The sequence below is a fragment of the Plectropomus leopardus genome, chromosome 17, assembly GCF_026936395.1.
Source record: "Plectropomus leopardus strain MGB_pleo_1.0 chromosome 17, ASM2693639v1, whole genome shotgun sequence".
Taxonomy (NCBI): domain Eukaryota; kingdom Metazoa; phylum Chordata; class Actinopteri; order Perciformes; family Serranidae; genus Plectropomus; species Plectropomus leopardus.
Window position 1 is genome coordinate 6,604,769 of NC_142192.1, and position 15,826 is coordinate 6,620,594.

The 15,826-nt window shown below is 39.0% G+C and overlaps 2 protein-coding genes across 3 annotated transcripts; both read right to left on the reverse strand.

Annotated features, from left to right (window-relative positions):
• Nucleotides 1-753: 753 nt before the first annotated feature.
• LOC121958029 (membrane progestin receptor alpha-B-like) lies at nucleotides 754-6,153 on the reverse strand. Its single transcript, XM_042506874.2, has 2 exons — nucleotides 5,917-6,153; nucleotides 754-3,911 (listed from the first exon to the last, which is right to left on the reverse strand). The coding sequence occupies exon 2, from the start codon at nucleotides 3,875-3,877 to the stop codon at nucleotides 2,810-2,812; it is 1,068 nt and encodes a 355-aa protein (XP_042362808.1). The 5' UTR covers nucleotides 3,878-3,911; nucleotides 5,917-6,153; the 3' UTR covers nucleotides 754-2,809.
• A 2,398-nt stretch (nucleotides 6,154-8,551) lies between these two features.
• Nucleotides 8,552-13,243, reverse strand: LOC121957653 (membrane progestin receptor alpha-B). Of its 2 annotated transcripts, none has more exons than XM_042506366.2 (2): nucleotides 13,092-13,243; nucleotides 8,552-11,894 (listed from the first exon to the last, which is right to left on the reverse strand). In XM_042506366.2, the coding sequence occupies exon 2, from the start codon at nucleotides 11,858-11,860 to the stop codon at nucleotides 10,796-10,798; it is 1,065 nt and encodes a 354-aa protein (XP_042362300.1). In that variant the 5' UTR covers nucleotides 11,861-11,894; nucleotides 13,092-13,243; the 3' UTR covers nucleotides 8,552-10,795. The 2 variants fall into 2 exon arrangements, with proteins under 2 accessions (XP_042362300.1, XP_087946701.1); XM_088090575.1 differs by having other exon boundaries at nucleotides 8,552-11,906; nucleotides 13,092-13,231.
• Between the last annotated feature and the right edge of the window lie 2,583 nt (nucleotides 13,244-15,826).

Below are 15,826 nucleotides of genomic sequence, written 5' to 3' on the forward strand. Positions count from 1 at the left end.
TTCTCTCCTATACCAGAGGCTCTTATTCATTAAATCCATTAAAATAAAAGCTGTTGTTATCTGCCTCAGCTTCCAAAGAACCAGCCACTGTGAGGGACATAAGAAATAGGGTGTTTAATATTGCTCAAGGCTACTCAACACATGGCTGCCAAGTGGACTCAGTCTGGGATTGTCCAGTTCTGGTGCACTCTGTCCAACCACTAAGACCACACATCAACTGAAGGCTAAGTGACTTGAAATTATCCAGACTCTCCAAATTGTAATTGTCTGTGACCTTTTTGTCTAAGATGACATCATATCAAACACTGACAAATCATCCGAGTACCATTGCTTGCCATAAAAGATTCTACGCCTCATTTGGTTTATGAGCACTGATTAAATGTAATTTGGAATTTATCACATGGGGAGCAGGCTGGCCCCTTCTATTGTGAGTCAGACAGGAGGAATGTGGGAGAGAGTCCAACAGTGCCATAATTCAGCTGATTCAGGGTTTTAAGTGAGGAACTGAGCCGTGCAGGACGGACCAGTACGCACCAGTACACAGTAAGACTGGAGTCGGACTGCAGCCAGGAGGGTCAATATATCTGAGTGAGGTGAACGATATCCTCTCTAAGATTTGCACCTGAGAAACTACAAAATCAATTTTGCTCATGACATGAGAAATAAAACAGGTAAACAGCAAATGCTTACAGAACAACAAAGCCTAAATATTGAGAAAGTAAACATAACGAGAAAAAATAAAGGTGAAAACACTTATGATTAGGGAGAAATTTAATGTAAACAAGGTACAAGCCATAAAAATTGATGTGAACGATTAAATAGAATAATGTGAATAGATGTTTTTTTACACATTAAAATAACATTAAAAATGGCACAAAATGCAAGCTAAACTAACCCTGATGACCTCACTAGGAGGTTATTTTTCCAGACTTTGGAATGCTTCCTTCACAGCCACAAAGGACATCAAACATGTTTTAACAAGCTGAATGGTACTTTTCACGTCAAGTATAATCATGTGTCTGTTTAGGGTGGAGATACCCGTCATTTTAACAATGACACTTACAGTTAAAAACATTTTCTGACTGGCATGTCCCTATAAAGATCATATGTACATGTTTCATATACTAATGAGTATGAGTATTTACATGTTGACCTGGTAACAAAGAACTTTGTGCTTTAAACATTAAAATGACAAACACAGACATACAGATCAAGTGTATCCTTATAATATGTAGCTTTTTTCTGGAGGCAGTAGTTGACATTAGCTTAGTGTGATAAAACAAAAAACAGACAACTCCAAAATAGACAAATCCTTAAAGGAACAGCTTGAAATTTTGGAAAGAAAATATGTCACATATATTGAGAGAATCAATACCACACTTTCATCTGTCCCTTAAGTATTAAGCTGACCCTGGGAGGCCGGTGTTTAGCTTAGTTTAGCATGAAGACTGAGAGCAGGGGGAAATAGCTTGCCTGGCTCTTAGCAAGGGTAAAAGAAAATCGCCTACCACCACTGTGGTGAACCACTACATTTTAAGAGCCAACATTGACAAAAATTTACTTTTTTGTGTTTTCTATAATTGCTATAATTTTCCATACAAAATCTTATCAGATTGGGCTCCATACCGCAATGGGTATCAACACTGGGGTCCTGACACAAAAAAGATTGAAACTGAGAGCCATTGGTTTAGTGAGTACTAAAACCAGCATCAAAAGGCCTTGACACACAAGGAGTTATGGCAAAATTACTTCTTAGTAATCTCTGCAATCGGAGGCTCCGCTTCAGAGGGTTAAATTGATCTGTGCAAAGGTTCTGCATAAAGCATGGATGTTTTAAGAGAACTGGATACAGCGTTGAATGTGAGGTCCTGTTCATTCCAATAAGAGTTGTCCAATGGCACATTAAGCCAAAATGGTTCAACTGCTGTGTATAAAATTACCTGGATGATCTGGCACTACTACTATTCTTACTATGCAGCCAATAGAGCAAGTGCTGCAGAAACTTAAGGTGTCATAGCACCACCGAATTGGCCCAATTGGCTAACTTCGCAGGCTAGCCTCACAAACGGTTCATACGTTTTTCGCAAAAAAATAAAATAAAATAAAGTGCTTCAAATTTAACTTAAATGGGGATAAAATCATAAAAGGCTCTTCTAGACTTATGAAATGTTATCAGAACGAACAAGTCAATAGGAAAAAGTCTTTTTAGAGTGCAGGGCATTACGTCTGATCAACTTTGGTGAACTTTGAAGCAAAATCTTACGCCGTTGACGAATAGCAACCCATGTTGACTTTTGATGGGACGGAAGGCTGTAGAGTCCAGGATGGGGCAAGCTAAGTAAAGAGCTTTTTCCCCCCCTTTTATATGACTTTATACTGAACATACTTGTGTGCAGTGGTGAACATAATACAGGAGGAAAAGAAAACAGAAAAGAAGAGACAACCAAGACAAGCTCCAGGAGGTGACTTGCACAAGCCCAGCCAGCTAGCATGTTGGTTGTTAACTTGCGAGCTTCAACAGTTTACCCACTAGCCTTGGGAGTAGTTACTACGTCACCATCACCACCTACAATGACAAGGAGATATCACTGTGGTGTCACTGCAGCTTGACAATGTCAAGTAGGGGTTGTATCAGAGGTTATATGCCATACTTTTGGTCACGTTTTTTCGCAGATGAGATTGCCTCAACCTTCAGGAAGTCACTTTCGCCAAGCCAAGGTAATAGTCCAGCATGCAACCCACCATAACACAACTTGTCATTTTGTGCAAGTTAAAGAAAAAAAGATAGACAGTTCCAACAATGTCTACTCTATCTTTTGGACTTAGCCTTGAAGTCAAGCGCTTGTTTAGCTTTCCTCAGCATGATGGCAGTTATTAGTGCGCATACAACCAAAGTGACCACATACAGTTGCACAAAGAGAGCTGCCTCATTACTCCTATGCAGACGTGAGTACAGCTTCCTGCGGTACACATATTCGAGTTGGTAGACATGGATCTGACACAGGGTGCAGCAAGATAGTAAAACATGGAACACCTGGTGACTGTGTCCAACAAAATCGCACCGGCCGGGAAAGCAGCGCTCAAGCACAGGGAAGATGAAGAAGAAGGTGCAACTGAAAAAGAAAGCCACCTGTCCAAAGTGATAGATAAGAGCTGGGTCATTACTGGCTGTAGACCATGACATGAGTCTTTTAGCCACAGGACTGCTGTCCCAGAAAAAGGCGAGCGCTGAGGGCACTACCTGGCACACCTTACACACACGCTTTGGTAGACTTTGGTTGTAGTACTTGCTATAGCAGCATCCCAGGCACGACAAACAGCTGAGGATGCTGGCAGTTTGCATGAAGATGCCATGCACGTGTCTGTGCAAGCCCTCATCCACAGCATAGTAAAAGTGACCAACAGCACTGCCATACTGATACTGTGCTACTCCAACATAGTCCAGAAAGAAGAAAACATAGTGACACAGCTCAGACTTGCTGCCCAGCAGGTGAGCGGTTACACTACATGCCGAGTAGGTCAAGGAGGACAGGATGAGGATCAACAGGGGCCACGAATGAGGATCATTAACAAAGTCCACAGTCTTAGCAACTTGCCCCAATTTAGCAAAAAAAACAAAAAACGCCAGCAAGTGAGTCCAGATGTTGATGGTCTCATTGTGGCGGTGGAATAAAGACAGGAAGTAGTAGCGCCAGCTTTGGTTGAGCGGTCGATAGCCAGTGCAGATGTAGCGCTCCCTAAAGTAGAGGGGAACCTCAGTGTCTCTTACGGTGCCAGGCATGGAGGGTGCAGCTTCAGTCAACATCCGGGGAACCTCTCTGATCTGCTGCAGGCTGATGAACACTCGCCCAATTCTCTCCATCACAATTGTCGCCATAACTGTCAGTGGCTGAGTGATGCACACTGGGTTCCTGCAGGGGAGACTTGAAGAGTTAATATCAACAAAAATTAACATGAACATCTTCCATTTTGTTTTCCTTCCAAATCTACATCTAGCATCTCATTAATACAACAAATTCCATGAATATCTTAATAAGGAATTCTCACATTTAGCACAATAATCATCCCAACTTCAAGATTCTCTATACCACATTTAGTAGCACCAAACAACAATAGTTTACAATGCTATACAGGTTTTGCTGCTCAAAATAAAGCCCCTTACTCACTGGGGCAACTACAGGGGAGAACGGAGGGAGGGCACAGTGTTTCCACAGCTCCATGGGTCTGGACAGCATTACCAGAATGAATGCCAAAGCTAGCTAGTTCCCAACCAAAACTCAATACAGAGCTGCCGTTAACTAACCAACATAGTCTGACTACTTATACTAAACAAAATTAACCTATAGACTGATGTGATGCATCCCTAATTGAGAATTATTACTTTTTGATGGAGCGTTTCAACTTAAACAGTCACAGCACCTGCAGCACTACTTAAGCAAGCCAGAAAACACAAAGATAAAATTGCATGCATAAATCTCATGCGATGCTGCTTTGACAAACAAAGCTGAGCATTCCAATAAGCGCAGCAAGTGAGTGAGATTTACAAACGGGATGAGACAATGAGGTTAAAAATGGACAAACCATCTACTGCGTATGGGTCCCTTAGCATTAAAATTACCCTTTCAGTTGGGTATCCTACTGATCTTTTTGCAAATAATGTGACGTTAACTATCGAGGCAGACCCTAGTGTTTCTGGATACAATTGGATAGACCTACAACCAAAAAGAGGAGCTATACTTCATGTAATGCCCAGCGATGGACAACTACACAGCGTGCAGAGTGAGCTGTGATGACAGAGCATTAAAAAGTCTTCAAATGGTTGTTTCCATTTTTGCCATTAAAATTTGAAACTAGTACTTCAATAGAAAGTTCCAGTTCAAAGGCAGCCATCTTTTTTGTTTTCTAAAATGCCTCAACAGCACTTCTCTTTAAGCTAGGTTTATACTATAGTGTCCCTGGCACGTGGGTGAGCAGGCCAAAAATGATGTTATCAGGTACTTTGCATGAAGCATGAAGGCTCTGCAAGTTGTCAGTCATCATCTGAGAAACACCCCATATTAGATAAGCGTTGTGATTGGCCCAGTCGGAGAGAGGATGGTTGGAAACTTGTTTGCGCAAGAGGGGTACAAGATGTATCTTTAGGAGCTAGTAAGACATGAGCCTACAGGTTTGTCTGGTTCCCAGGCTAGGGTGTGACTTCTCCTCTGAATGTAGCTGAGGAGTTTAGTGAATTTGTGAATTTGAAAGAGTTTCAATGAAGAACCATGAAGGGGCAGAAATTTAATGTCTGCCCTGGGCCATTTCAAACTCTCCTAATTCAAATATTAATTAAGGGCATTATAAAGTTAGAGAGAACACCTCTGATTTAGCCCAACTGCGTCTTATTTACATACAGCCTGAAGCAGTGTGTGTGGTGGTGTACCGTGTAATTTTTTCACATGACAGTGAGCGTAAACTTACTGAGCACATGTTTTTGGTTTTTTTTTAACTTATGATTTATTTTCAATCATTCCAAATGGTGGTGTAATCTTTTATGTTTCCAATAAAACTAGAAAAATATAATTCCTGGATTCACAGTATTCAAATGTGAAATTAACAACGAAAAATGGTTGCACTTTTCACAAATACAGAACATTCCTTTGCTTTCAAGACAAATGTAGGACATAAATGGTTAATATGTTTAGAATTTTATTTACCAAACTGATTACTGAAATTTTTGTTGTGGATCTGCAAACTTTGGATCAGTCAGCAACTTAACCACTGCAGCAACCCAGAAAATGATAAACAACAATACCCACACCATTTCTAGTTAGCTGACAACAATCCTCTCTTACAGAATCCCAGTAATGCATGCACACGGCAACATAATTAACATAACTATGTCCTTTTAACAAAAATGATACCTAAAGTTCTTACCTCTTAGTAGAATAAGAAAACACCGCACAAAAGTAAGCATGAAGTAAGCAGGCACAGGTAAGCGGTATGTTTTGGATGTGTACACTTCAGATAGAGAAGCAGCAGCTCTAATGTTTGGGGGATGACACGCAAGTGGGTGTGTAAACAGACAGCTACCCTGCAGGCATCTCAGTCAGCGCCAGAATGCATCGAACTAAATGCAGGTTGGCTTTGACAGATGTTACACCATAAGAAGTTTTGCATTACCTCACATTAATTTTTGTATTGTATATCGTATTATGCATTATGAAGTTAATAGACCACAAAGAGTTAAGTGTAGAGTGGTCACAGTATAGTCACCAGAGCCATATCACTACCATTAAAGATTCAACCACAAATGCAGCTGTAGTCCAAATGGTTGCACACTGACAGAGCACTTTGAAAGGAGGAATGCAGGAGCAAAACATACATCATGTACAGAGATGTTACGTAATCTTTTCTCTCAGTAGTATCTGCACGTGGTCGCAGGAAGCTGTGCTGAGGATGCTGCAGCACCCACTGTTGGCAAGGGGTGGAACAACACAGTCTGTAAATAGTTGTCTGTTTTACGACAATAAGCTTCCTAAACAGGTGTTTTAAATTTTGAACAGCACATTAAGTGCCTGTTTAAAAATAAATTTAAAAAATACATTTACTATGTGTTTAATTCATTCCTCAAATTTGATGTGACAAAGTCATCACATCAGGAAAAGTCTAAGTGCAAGTGTCCGGATAAACTTAGGAAGAGATTTGCATTAAATGCAGCTAATTAATAGCACAAACAAGCTAAATAGGCGGAGAAAGATGATAAAATTGACTGCTTTTTAGTTCTGGAGTTGAATCCTTCCTATGGGCTGAATTCAGTCTTGAAACATATCTTGAAGGGTGCAGGGTGGTTGGGAGCCAGCAATATGGTGCGCTGATGCTTTTAAATGTGAGAGGGACTTTGCTCATTAGCCTATGGGTCACTACCTTCATCATGCAGTCTAACTCAGGGCTTCACCTGCTGTTCATGGGAACCAGAGCCTCCAAGAATGACCCCAGAGAAGAGAAGGCGATGTCCAAACAGGAATTTCAGCTGAATGAAGCCTTACTGCCCATATATAGTACAAAGTAATAGACTTAGCCACTGAGACGTAAACCATTGGTTGTGGAGTCTCATTTTGAAACCTTGAGTTTGGCATTTTGGCTGATGCCAACTCTGATTTTTTTAGACAGAAGTGACATATTTGGACAAGACGGTGAGGTTAACCCTAATGCTGCTAGCTAGGTTAGCATGGTGCAGTAGTGGTTACCTAATGCTAATTTTTCATTGGCTAAAAACTAGTTTAAAACCCTTAAAACAAAAAGTACTTACCAGAAAAAACAGAATATCTGACTGTTTATAGGGTATCCAAATGCTGAACAATATTTTTTTTTTGTTTCAATTAACTTTCATGAACTGAAACACAATAGCAAAAGCTATGCTACAACTATACTCCGTGAACTGGGGTCACGCCATGGTTACCTTAGGGTACATATCCAACATTTTCAAAGTGATTGCAACATTTCAACAGACAGTACCCAACTACAATTCCTTCATTTTGCGTAACTTTAAGCCTTTAACATTTAAATAGGTATGTTATATACAAATTCAACTCCTGTACAGTAGTCCCAAAAGGGGAGACCAAAACTATATTTGGTATAAACATGTTTATTTAAACTGTAAAGTTGGGTGTTTTAACATGGAGGTCCATGGGGATTTGCTTACTCTTAAAACCAGCATGAAGTCGTCATTCAAGGAACAACAGTTTTTAGCACTTCCACATTGGCTTCATTTTTAGCCCTGGAGGTCACTTGGTGCTGCCTCACAGAGTGGAGGGGTGCTACACTTAATACATGAATAAGACAGGACTTTCAGATGGTGACCCACATCCAGATAGGTGGAGCACAACTCATTGCCATCATAAATATTAAATTGGCCCCTGCAAAGAGCCCGGCATCACTGTCAATTCAGATAGGGGGTCAAGCTCGGACTCCAAGTGGATGCCCAACCAGTCATGAAGCCTCCGCATCACACATTTCCTCTCTTTACTGAGGTAACAGCTGCCACCATGACAGTTTCTTTAATTGCTTTATTTTACTGGTTTTGTTTAATGGATCCTTGATGCAAATAGTGTGGTACATTTTCAGAGTACCAAGTCACCTTATTGGTAAAAAGTAAAATGAAAAGGCACATCTTAAGTTTCTCATTCATTTCTAAAATATGTTTTCTTCCATTACAGAGCTGCCCTTGAATATAGTCTTAATCTATGTCCTTGTTTCTTGGTCTACAGGTTGATATTCTTGTGTTGACTCAGTATAATAAGACAAAGACAAAGAGCTTATGAATTAGCATAAGACATACGCAGCATTGCAGTGTCAAGTGTATCCTAACAGTATGTTAATAACAGCTGAGGCCCTGTTAGGAAAAACACTGTTTAACAGGTTGCTATGACAAGACCAAATAACTATTTGTAATCAGCCATCTGATTTGGCATGCTATCTGTTTTGCCTCAAAAGATTGTCATAATAGTAGCATTTCTCAACACTTTTTCCATAAAGAAAGATAGCAGCATAAATAGACGTGTCCTCCACACACATAAAGAATTCAGTTTATCGTGTTAAAGTTGTTTTTGTTTTCTTTTTTTAACAGTGAAATTACAGTGGTTTCAATAATACATACATACATTTTTATGCTGTCATTTCATGTCGTTATGTAACGAGCAGAAGGCCATTGGTTGAGTTCCATTAAAATACATCATCAACAGGCACAATAAGGTAGAGCTCCATTCACAGTGGGAGTTTCAGTTAATCAAACATTAATCAGAGGCAGAGCATAACATTAGATCAGACAATATAAGGGAGGTTTACTGTTTCATCATTGAAAATACAGTTTGCTAATCTGTACGTTACATTCTATTGGTTTGGAGGTAGGCTACATGCATATTATACTGAACAGACAACAATGAAGATGAAATGTACATGTTCCTTGAACAGTGTGCAACAGCAACGCGCTCCTGATAAATACAACAATCCTCCCCATCCATCTGGAACCTCTTGATCATCTCCAGGCATGTTTGATATTTGAGTTACTCAAGGTGAAAGTAGTGACAAAAGAATCAAATACAGAGGCAAGCAAGATGTCAAATCATTAGTCAATGCTGCACACATGAAACTCGAGTCCCCAAGAGATGTTTGTTTAACTCAATCCCACTGTCTTTACATCTTGGTCAGCAGTTACATTATTATCTTCCAAAGACATATATTATCCCAGTACCTTTATCTGGCATCAGTACACTCATGTAACACCCAGATTCCCTTCTCCCTTATGACTCTACAGGCACAATCAAGATTTCTCATCAGACACATTACAGTGATTGCTGACATCCTGATATGTATAACATAAAACAGTCGACACATACAAAGTATAGTACATGTCTAAAATAAGACATATCCATATTGTTAAGGGTAATTCAATCCCTCATAAAAACACAGCTATCTAAATACAGTCACAAGGCAATGTATTAAGTTACATCTAAAAGTTCTATGAAACGGAACTTGTGTGAGCAAAACAACAAAAACTTTTTAATCCCAGACTGGCAATTAAAACTGTCATCATATGTCTTCATAGATTTCAAATTTACATGTATAAATCTATGACAATGGTGACTTAAATCCTAAGGATTTTGTTTCAGAAGGATCTACGCTCTGTCAGTATCAGATGGCAGTTGGGCTGGACAACAGTGACAATCCCAAGGCAATCAATCAGCACCAACTTTGTGCTAAATTTTACTTAAAATGTGCAACAATTGGCTCTCAAGGCACAATGACAAAGGCCGCTCGTGTAGTAACAGTTTTATTACACTGTAAAAAGGTAGATTTCTACGCCTCCGCGCCATTGATAGCTGTGGCCGGAGACATTGCATTTTTGGACTGCCCATCAGTCCTTCTCGATATCTTGACGGAATTTCCTCAAATTTGGCACGTAGGTCCACTTTGACTCAAGGATGAACTGATAAGAATTTGGTGGTCAAAGGTCAAAGGCACTTTGACCATGTCCATTGCATTTGTGAATGCATTATCTCAAGAACACCTTGAGGGATTTTCTCCAAATTTGGCACAAACATCCACTTTGTTTCAAGGATGAACTGATTAGAATTATGTGGTCAAAGGTCAAGATTACTGTGACCACATCAATTGCATTGTCTTGAACGCAATATCTTAAGAACACCTTGAGAGAATAACTTCAGATTTGAGTCAAACGTCAAATTGGACTTAATGAACGGCTTTGTATTTGTTTGGCAAATATCTATTTTGATGTGGTTTTTTTCACTTATACTGTCACCTTGTTTACATTCAAAGTACAAAACAATCCCAGTGTCAATCAATTTATTTTAATTTTTAATTTGAAAACGCTAGGTCGGTCACCCGGACCCTATCACAGACCAGATTTGGCCCACAAGCCATGAGTTGACGATCACGCGTCTGTCACCTTTCATTTCCATGATTATCATTTTAAAATTCCATCATTTTGGGTAAAATGTGCCCACAGCATGAATAACAACCTCGTCCGTGACTTTTAAAATATATAAAATAAATAATTGCACATTTTAGATACTATTCATCATATACCGGAACTGTAAGATAAAAAGAAAAAAATCCTACAATTCTCTCTCAAGTTTTAATAATGCAATTTTGTCATATTTTTAGAAAAAGCACTAGCCTTTGCTGATAGCTATTAAGCAGCATATGGTGCGATTAGTTCCCTTCCTATCATAGCAGGTAATGTGGAAGGAAAGGCACATTCAGACTTTTGCATATACTTTCTACATCTAATTTATTATTTTGACTTGGCTGTAAAGTCAAGCATCTGTTTAGCTTTCCTCAACATAAAGGCAACAATCAGTGCACATACAACCAAAGTGACAACGTACAGTCCCACGAAGAGAACAGCCTCGTCACTCCTGTGGAGATGCGAGTACAGCTTCCTACGGACAACGTAGTCGAGGTAGGAAGCGTGGATCTGACACAGGGTGCAGCAAGACAGTAAAACATGGAACAACTGATGACTCTGTCCGACAAAATCGCACCGTCCAGGGAAGCAGCGCTCTAACAGAGGGCAGGTGAAAAAGAAGGTGCAGCTAAGAAAGAAAGCCATCTGTCCAAGGTGATAGATAAGAGCTGGGTCGTTGCTGGCTGTAGACCATGACATGAGTCTTTTAACCACAGGACTGATGTCCCACATATAGGTGAGTCCTGAGGGCACTACCTGGCACACCTTTCGCACCCACGTTGGCAAGGTGTGGTTGCAGTACTTACCAGTACAGCATCCGAGACATGACAAACAGCTGAGGATGGAGGCAACTGGCATGAAGATGCCATGCACGTGTCTGTGCAAGCCCTCATCCACAGCATAGTAAAAGTGAACTACAGCACTGCCATACTGATACTGTGCTACTCCAACATAGTCCAGAAAGAAGAAAACATAGTGACACAGCTCAGACTTGCTGCCCAGCAGGTGAGCGGTTACACTGCATGCCGAGTAGGTCAAGGAGGACAGGATGAGGATCAACAGGGGCCACGAATGAGGATCATTAAGAAAATCCACAGTCTCAGAGAGCTGCCGTAATTTAACCAGAATAATTAAAAATGCCAGCAAGTGAGTCCAGATGTTGATGGTCTCATTGTGGCGCTGAAATAATGACAGGAAGTAGTAGCGCCAGCTTTGGTTGAGTGGTCGATAGCCGGTGCAGATGTAGCGCTCCCTGAAGTAGGAGGGGACCTCGCTGTCTCTTACGGTGCCAGGCATGGAGGGTGCAGCTTCAGTCAACATTCGGGGAACCTCTCTGATCTGCTGCAGGCTGATGAACACTCGCCCAATTCTCTCCATCACAATTGTCGCCATAACTGTCAGTGGCTGAGTGATGCACACTGGGTTCCTGCAGGGGAGACTTGAAGAGTTAACATCAAAACATTTTAACATATCTTTCAATTGTGTTATATTTTCAAGTATTTTGAGTGGGACTGAATTATCTTATACTGTCTACATCAATCTAATATTGCGGGTTTAAGCCCTTTCCCGGACAGCAGACAGAAGTAAATTAATGCCAAAATCAAAGCTGCAAGCAGCAGCAAGCGGGAATCTGGCTTCACAAAGCTAAGTGAAATAACTCAAGCTGGTTTCAATTTTGTCTTAAGGAGTCAGACCATGGACTTAGTATTTTGAGAAAAAAACAATGTGATGCAATTTGATGATTTTTCCTATCAGCTGAATGCAGGATCCTTGTATTTAGTAATGGGTGTCCAGTTTTGTTGGGTTGTGTGTTTTGGTTTTGTTTTGTTGTTGCTTTTTTGATTTGTTTTCCTTTTTTTCTTTTGTCTTACTTTCATTTTTTTTTAAATATTTTTTTAAATCCTAGAGAAGAGTGGTGTCTGTACTAGTCATGTAAATGCACAAATTGTTTTTATGCTGCATTTGTACATTTATCATTTCTATGTTTGTGTATATTTGCTAACAATTTGTTAGTAAAATGCTTTAAATTAAAAAAGGAGTCGGACCAATAAGACAATCAAGTGCTGTAGAGCAGGTCTTACTTAGTGCCAAGTTGCAGTTACAAAGTTAAGCTGATTAAGTGCTTAACACTGTCTTGCTCTTAGCAGTATATTTACACCTGACTTAAAAAAAGGAGCTCAGTCTCCAGCTCATGTCACACAGACATGAGGTGGAGACTTCTCATCTTATTTAATAAAAAGCAAACAGTTGTTGTTGGAATGTAGGTTTTTATTTTTTACATTAGTTTTTTCTTTCCTTTTTTTTTTTTTATGTCTGTCTGTCTTAAAATATTGGTATGTTTTACAAAACAGCCCCCCACCCTGCCCCCCTTCCTCATTTAACCGCCCCTGGTGAGTACGTGAAGCTGAGTGTCAAATATCGCGAATGAGGGGACTTCATCTGGTTTTACTAAACTGAGTTGTGTCGATTTACCTGTAAATTGTGTGTGTGCTACTGTAAATGTAAAGGTTTATAACTAAACCTCAAAGTTCTGCCACAGCCTGAAACACATGCGTAACTTTTTTAAAACCTGACGTGCATCACTTCAGCAGGCGACCCACACATTTACTGACGATTTACTCACCGATATTTGATCAGCTCGTGATTTGTTGTTTCTTTCACTGTCGGCGAGTGAAACGACCTCTTCCTCCTCCTGCTTCTCCTGTCGTCCGCCGAGACAAGTATTCAACACATTGAATCTTGTGCTGAGGTAAGAAGACAGTATCAAGCTGCTTAAGATCCTTGCAATACAACCGGAAGTGAGGATATTATGCCGTAAGAATAAAATGCTAAAATATCAGATAAACAAAAGTAGTTTAGCTGCTAGTGTAAATAAATAAATTATAAATGGATAATAAATATATTAATTAGTAGTTATAATTCTGAAAATATACTAAGTATGTTTGCCAAAAGGTTAACTGCAAGGAAGCAGTAGTTAGAGATATAAAAAATAATATGCACACTGTAAATCCATGCCGATTAGAGCTGGAGAAAACTATGAAACAAGTTTTGACATAAGATTATAAAGAATTATTAAGAAAAATACTAAATTTACATATAATATTTGCATTTGTTGATAGACAGGTAGGGCTTTGACTATGCACATAAAGTGTATAGGCATGTGCAAAGACTTAAGATTAGATAAGATTTATCATAACATTACATAACATAGGCCTAACTTGACATACGATAAGCCTTTATTGATCAGAGAAGCACAATGACTGAAGTACAGCTAAATATAAAAGTACTATTAACAATAATAATAATAATAAAATCATCATCATCATTATCACCACAACAACAATAATAATAACAACAACAACAATAATAAAATATGCAGTGTTGAATTAGAATACAAACAGAAATAAAATAGAAAGTCTCTAAATGGCATACACTACAGTAATACCCTGTATAATGTTATAATGTCTTTAAAAAGCGTTGTCTGCATTAAAATAGCAACATGACAGAAACATAATGTAGTATATAATGTAGAGAGACAGGATATCATATCATCAGTTCACATTAGCTGTAGCCTATCATCAAACAAAATTAATGTAAGTAGCCTACATTATCTGACCAAATAGTAGTCTCTTAAATCAACAAGTGTTTTATTTTGAAAAGTGACACAGGAAAACCAGCTGTGCTGTAACTTGCTGACATCGGGTGGCTCAGGAGGAAGAAGGTGCTTTTTTAGAGAGGCTAAAGAAACAAATACAAAAGAGCAGCCTCTGGCGTGAGGCGCCTGACAAACGTGTACATAAAATAGATGTTCAGGCTTAAGCATTAAAAAAAAGTAGTTTTATTATGTGTTTATGGACAAATAGTCAGTTATACTGGACAAGATGTAACTGAAAACATCCTCCAATCTCAGGAGTTATCTAATCTAATCCCTCAGTGAATGCAAAGTGGAAAAAGAGGCCATAAATAACATTTAAATGGGAAAATTTCTAGCACAAGAGAGAAAAACACAGAGCTTTATTCAGACTGTGTGGGTGTGAACTCCTGGAACATTCTTTGTCAGTGAATCTGCTCAGGAGAGTTTTTTTTCCCCTCCTTTTTACATAGTTTACACAGACACGATAGATGGGCTACTGAAGCCCAGAAACACAGAGGCAGCATGGAAGCTAAACCAACCACCTCTGTGAGTGTATGCTATTCATATGGAAGAGCATGTTAATTACACACTCAAATAAAATCCTGAAAAAGATCCAGCAAAAAAAAGAGCATCCATGGAAATCCTGCAGATTTTGTGAACTTGTGAAAATAAAAAAGTGACTCCAAGGTTAAACTGGATTGATCTCCTTTGTATAAGGAGGGATGTGGCTCCACGAGAACTGTGACAGTGGGATCCTGGATGATGTCGGCTATGTTTGCAGAGAGTGTGTCTCGGAGGATGAAGATTTAGGCTGATATTGATTTTTTTTTCATTTTCTTACTAAGTTAAATTCATTCAGCTTATATAGGGTAATATGAAAATCAGCAGATTGCATGTAAATCCTCGACAGGCCTATTTGCCTATAGTTATCTATTTTTTTATGAATACAAAGGTGCTTTAATGGTTTAATTATTGAACTAATACATGGCTTTAACCATTTAAAAACAAACATGAAATATAATTGTTCTTAGCTAATAGCCTACCTTTTGACAGAGCTAGCTGTGTACCTGTTTTCAGCCTTGTGCTCAGTTATGCTATTTCCTGACTGTAGCTTCATATTTATCACACAGAGATGAATGGGTTAAACATCTTCTGTTTTATTGCTTTCAGGATTTATTTAGTTATTTATTAATTTGATATTCTATATTGTTTCAAAGATCGGCTTTATTGTTTGGATCCTCAACAGCTGAGCTACTGTTACGTAATTATGTAGCCTGAAGCAATGGTTAAAATTTGCATGTAAACCCTCCAGTGTGGCTACATATTCCAAGGATTCCATATTTCCTTTGAAGAACAAGAGCAGGCAACATTCTCCAAAAAATCACAGGTTTAGACACTTACTGTATCTGCAATTGCTTCATTTTAAACTTAACTAGTAGTACTGTGGCCTTCAAAAAAACACATTTGCATGAAAAAAAAACCTTTTTTGAAAAAAAAGGGAATTCCTCAAGAGAAGACCTTTTTTGAAAAAAAAGGGAATTCCTCAAGAGAAGACCTTTTTTGAGAGTGAGGACATTTTGGCCTGTCCTTGCTTCTCAAAAAGATATTTGACGGTTACGACTTTTTAGAATTAAGGTTAAAGCATTTAGATGTTTAGGTTAGATGACGCATTAAGCATGCTGGTTTTGTTTAACAGAGACAGAATGTGGTCATTTGTCTATATA